The sequence below is a fragment of the Sprattus sprattus genome (genome assembly GCF_963457725.1).
Source record: "Sprattus sprattus genome assembly, chromosome: 17".
Taxonomy (NCBI): domain Eukaryota; kingdom Metazoa; phylum Chordata; class Actinopteri; order Clupeiformes; family Clupeidae; genus Sprattus; species Sprattus sprattus.
Window position 1 is genome coordinate 24,029,847 of NC_137915.1, and position 6,025 is coordinate 24,035,871.

Consider the following 6,025-nt stretch of genomic DNA (forward strand, 5'->3'; position numbering starts at 1 on the left):
TTCTCACTACTTCTTTCTCTCTCTCCCTCTGACTCACTCTGCACCTTCACCTGGCCTCTACCTTCTTGTCCGCTCTCGTCTTCTCGGCTGCCCTCCCCTCTCACTCCTCTCAACAGTAGCACCTCTTCTCTACTTATGCGCTCTCATTTAAGCAACGAGCGGTGGGGGGGAGTGGAGCACTAAGGAGGGGGCGAAGTGAGAGAGAAAATAAGCCGACAAACAACAGAGACCAAGAGTGGGGAAAAATTGAAAGTGTGACAAATATGTAACAAAAAGTAATGAGGAAAAAAAGAGTGAGCAAGAAGCCAAGCAACAACAAAAGCACAAAAAAGTGAGGGTGAGAGCGTGCAAATGAGCAAGAGAGTGGGAAGAGGAGAGAAGAGGAGAGGAGAGGAGAGGAGGAGGAGCAAAAGATGGAGAGTGAAAGCGAGAGAAAGAGTGAGAGAGATAAGAGGTGCCTCTGCTCCCACGTGATATAACCTGCTCACCTCGAGAGTACGGCTCCCCTTCCTGCTCAGTTAGCTGAGGAGCTAAATATAGGAGACAGGGCTGAGTTCACAGACCCAGTAAAGCAGCACAGCCTCCATTAGAACACGGTGTGCTATAAAAGTCTATCACGACACGGCAGGAAACAGCATAGCATAGCACATTGACATAGCGTCACAACACAAGGTGCTGAAAAAAATCCATCACAATGTGGCTAGACACGGCACAGCACAGGAGAGCATGACACAGCATATCACAAAATGGATGCAGCATGACTCAATTTAATTCCATTTGATTTTCTGTGCGTTTTGGTATGTTGTAGCATTATTCTTCAATTAATTAAACTAATTGTCCCCTCATCAATCTACATTCAATACTGAATGTCGAAGCAAAAACAGGAAAAAAGAAAAACTGAAATGTCACCTTGTCATAAGTATTCAGACCCTTTGCTATGACACTTAAAATTTAGCTCAGGTGTTTACCTCTCATTTGTGATCATCTTTGAGATTGGAGACCACCTGTGATATATTTAATTGATTGGACATGATTTGGAGAGGCACACACTTGTCTATAGAAGGTCTCACAGCTGGCAAAGCATATCAGAGCAAAAACTCAGCCATGAGGTCAACTCAGAGGCAGGATTGTGTTGAGGCACAGATCTGAGGGTACAAAAACATTCTGCTGCATTGAAGGTTCCGAAGAGCAAAGTGGCCACCATAATTCTTAAATGGAAGAAGCTTGGAACCACCAGGACTCTTCCTAGAGCTGACAGCCCAGCCAAACTGAGCAATCTGGGGATAGGGCCTCAGTAAGAGAGGTGACCAAGAACCCGATGGTCACTCGATGGAAGATGGGATAAACTTCCAGAAGGCCAACCATCACTGCAACACTCCACCAATGTGGGCTTTATGGTAGAGTGGCCAGACAGAAGCCTCTCCTTGGTGAAAAACACAGGAAAGCCCTTTTGGGAGTTTGCAAAAAAGCACCTAAAGGACTCTCAGACTGTGTGAACAAGTGTGACAAGTTTCTCTGGTCTGATGAGGCCAAGATCTAACTGTTTGGCTCAATTCTAAGTGTCATCTGGAGGAAGCTAGGCACCGCTTATTGCCTGCCCAATAGTCTTGGATGAAAGGTTGATTCCAACAGAACAATGACCCTAAGAACAAAGCCAAGAAAACAGGAGTGGCTTAGGAACAACTCTGTGATTGTCCTTCAGTGGCCTAGCCATAGCCTTGACTTGAACCCAATCAAACATTTCCTGAGACCTGAAAATGGCTGTCTACCAACAATCCCCATCCAACCTGGCAGAGCTTTAGAGGATCTGCAGAGAAGAATGGCGGAAAATCCCCAAATCGAGGTGTACAAAGCTTGTCACGTCTTACCCGAAAAGACTCAAGGCTGTTGCTTCAACTAAGTACAAAGTAAAGGGGTCTGAATACGTATGTCAATGTGATATTTACATTTTTCCTTTTTGACACATTTGCGTGTTTACAATCCTCTTTTTGCTTTGTCATTACAGGGTATAATTTATAGATAAATGGGGGGGGGGGGGGGGGGGGATTAGTTTAAATTATTCTATCATAAGGCTGAAAAATAACTACAGGTCAAGGGGTCTCACCCCCTTGGGATTACGAACCCCGGTTAGGGTAATGGTAGGAATTAGATACAAATCCAGGTTTGGGCCCCCTGGGAATACGAAACCCAGAATAAGGTAAGGGAGGAAGCTGGGATGCACAACCCTGGTCACCCAAAACAACCAGTAATGTGGCTTTTTCATCAGTATCAAGGACATAGCACAATATGTTATAAAGAGAGAGGAGGTAGGAGTGGAGGTTGTGTGGCATGGTGTATGGGAAGTATGCTGAGATGGGTGCCTGCCTGGTCTTGATGAATCTTCCCTATCTATAAAATGCACTATAGAGAACTGTTTATAGTCTACAATTTAAGATGGAAAGATTATTCCAAAGGTATAGGACTTGCCTGATTTTGGTAATGTTGCGTAGACGAATAAATTATGTCTGTGAGATCGGTTTTATGTGTTAGTTGAATGAGATACACTTGGTCAATAGATACACCCAGATCTTTGTCACTTGTGTTGGATGTTAGTGAGATGCCAATGAGTGTGATAAGATGGCTGGATAGTGTCGTTCTTAAATGTTTAGGGCGTACAATCATAATCGTTAGTCATCCATGCTGTGAGCCTTGGAGAACACCATAACTTAATAACTTTATGACCGTCTCAATGGCCTAAAGATCAGCTTGCACAATGAACCTTTAAAGTCATCATAGGCCGCTCACAGTCATCAGACGGATCAGAATGTCACGTCAGTTCTGTAGTGTGTGTGGATACATCCTCAGCGGGCGCAAATGCCACCAGGCCCAAAGTTTAGCCCCTGCTGTGAGTTCCCCACCCGCTCTCTCCTTTTCCGTGTTTGCATACCAGATGAACAAGCATTCTGCAAGATTGACATGGATTTCTTGGGTCACCCTCATTATCTAATGACATTTAAAGTTTTCAGAACAAGAGTTTGCAAAGAAAAAAAAAACCTTTTGGAAAAGCTGTTCACTCAATACCCCAAACCTATACCTCTCCCATCTGCTTGTTTCCTCGCGTGGCTTTGCGGGTTAAATGTTTAATCTGAATGTTCGTAATGAGCCCCCTCACGTCGCAGAGTCTTGGGCGCTAATGCTGGTGGAACCATTAGCGCTCTCGCTAATGGCAGCTAATGCGGATTATTGATTAGCGTCCCCTTACTCTCTGTCCCTCTCCTCTCCGCGGGGTCTCAGGCGCCTAATGGGAGATCATAACCACCCCCGTCGTTGAAAAACACACTCGGTCCTGCTGTGTGCACTTTTAAACACCATCTGCACAATGTGTGGTATTAATGTGGAATTAGCATACCGTGCACCTCCTGTGGTGACTGTTAGCGGTGCTCTGGTGGCCTGTAGTGTGAAAAATAACTAAGCCATTAAGTTCTGCTGTCTTTCTATCTTTATCTGTTTCATTCACACACACACACACACACACACATGTACACACACACAAACACACACACACAGCGCCTAACTCTGATTCCATCTCTTACTTTGATGTCACTGTAACTTCTTATCTCCCTCATGCTAGCGCCCTTTTTCCCATAGTTTACATGACTCATCACTCATAACACTGTAGTGAGGTCAGTCTGTCTGCCATTAGCTCATTGCATCTTCAAACAGCACCAGACCATAGCTGGTTTGCTTTCTATGTTTTCCCTTAGTGATCATGTTCTTTAAATAGCCTAGTCTGACTCAACAGTAAACTCGCAAGCACAAAGTCAGCACGCAGATCTGTGTAAACCTACATCCCCCTAGTCCAACACATCAAAGTAATGCAATTTGGCCACAGTCATAATTAAAACACAGCACACTTATTTATGTTGCTGATCCTGCTACTCTTGCTAGCCATCAGCACTCTCAGGATTTCATCAGGATTTTAATCTTTACACCTGCAGTTGTGCTGTGATGAGTTCAAAGATTTTTTAATCAAAACAAATCAATAGTGACATTTGCATCTGTGCTCTGAATAGAACGCAGTAATGACAGTATCAGCAGCGTTGTGTGAACACCATTATGCTTTTTTTAATGGGTTGGTGCGGTCGAGACTCCATTAAATGCCGTGTCATTTATTTCCCTATGATATGATAATGACATGCAGTTAAATGTCTGGCATGGATGGCTTTGATGTATTAAAAAATGTACATCTTTACAGAAGAACCCCGAAACAGAAATGGGGTACTGCACTGCAGGAGGGGGTGACTCTTATCATGCTATCATTTTTTTTTTTAAACGAAAATGTCACCAACCACCAGTTTCATGGGACATTTGTGGATGAAGATTATTAATTTTTTCCGTTGAACAGTCAATTCTGGCTAAATGTATCATAATGGTAATCATAGCACAGCTGCTGAATCTGTTGGTGATGATGATTATGAAGAACAGGTGGATGAGTAATGAATGTTGTGCGATACGGTTGTATTGAAATACAATCTATAATGATGTGATCACTTTGATGATAATAATGTGATTATAATGATGGTGTTAATCAAGGCAATTGTGATGAGATAGCTGATGAAGGTACCTCATGTTGGTGTGTTTCTTTAGTTTCTTCCCAGCGATCGTTATCCTCTTCATCGTTTCTTTTCTTTCTTCCCAGCGATCGTGATCCTCTTCATCACGCTGCGGCGGAGCAAGAAGGAGCCACTCATCATCTCCGAGGAGGACGTGCGCGAGAACGTGGTCACCTACGACGATGAGGGCGGTGGCGAGGAGGACACAGAGGCCTTCGACATCAGCGCCCTCCGCAACCCTGCCGGCGCCGAGGAGCTCAAGTTCCGCCGTGACGTCCGCCCCGATGGCTACCGCCCCCACCACAGTGGCGGCCCCGGCCCCTCCAGCTCCCAGCCCCATCGACGCCTCCAGGGCCGTGTCAGCCCTGCTTCTCTGGACACAGAGGCAGAGCTGGACATCTGCGACTTCATCCGTCAGCGGATGACCGAGGCTGACCAGGACACTACCGGCCCGCCCTATGACTCGCTGCAGACCTACGCTTTCGAGGGCCAGGGCTCGCCCACTGGCTCCATCAGCCCGCTGGGATCACCCGGCACTCAGTCCGAGCTTGACTACACCTTCTTGGATGACTGGGGACCCCAGTTCCAAAAACTGGCCGAACTCTATGGTGAGGAGGCCGAGAGGGAGTCAACGGCAGACGTGACGGAGAAGCCCTAGCCCTCAGTTTGGCCCTCCATTTGGGATAAAATAAAATGCGTGAACAAACAAACAAAAATGAAAAAACTGAAACACAAATACGCTCCTCTAATCTCTGTCTCTCTCTCCTACTGACTTTTGTGGAGGAAGCTGCTACTGCCCCTGGTGCAGGGGTAGGGGGGAACGACTGCCTCTTCTTCTCTCTGTTCTTTCTCTCTGTCTTTTTGGAACTTTCGGAGTCTGACTCCAAACAAGGGAGAGGACTGTCTCTGGTTTTGACAAAAAAAAAGCAAAAATCACAACTAAAAAAAAAAAGGAAAAAATATTTTCCCTGGTGTATATTTTTTATTGCTCAATAAAGTCCTGAGTTCTGGACAAGTGGATATATGTGAAACAACGTAAATATGTCCATCGTCTTCTCTCTGTGTCGTTTCATTACAATATATCTCTATCATTTTATGAAAATATACAATATACTTTCCAAAGAAAAGGCTTCTTGACATGAGAGAGTCTGGCTGTGTGTTACTGAGGGGCATCAGGGATGTACACAGGACTCACTTAAGATACAAGAAGAACTACAGGTAAGTGGTACAAAGGACAGATCTGTCCGGCCTCATGGCTGTGGTGTACCAGTCTCTGCACTCATGCTTATACATTTGACATCCCCAGCTTTGCTGCTGCTTCATCAATGTGGTTTAGGTCAGCATTCCCCTTCTATGCAGGTAGTTGGCAAGCCCACAGAAGGGGGGACAGACAAAGGAAGCATTTAGCTGTCTGTACATCTCAAGGGCCTGAC

The 6,025-nt window shown here is 45.3% G+C and overlaps 1 protein-coding gene across 1 annotated transcript in view; it reads left to right on the top strand.

The window, feature by feature from the left end:
- Positions 1-5,250, top strand: part of LOC308378558 (cadherin-18-like) — a gene marked incomplete at both ends in the record, with an annotated part of 113,313 nt that extends 108,063 nt beyond the window's left edge. The window contains one exon of the mRNA XM_080855499.1: positions 4,679-5,250. Within this exon, the coding sequence (XP_080711625.1) occupies positions 4,679-5,250 (572 nt within the window). The remainder of the gene's footprint in view (positions 1-4,678) is intronic.
- Positions 5,251-6,025: the final 775 nt, after the last annotated feature.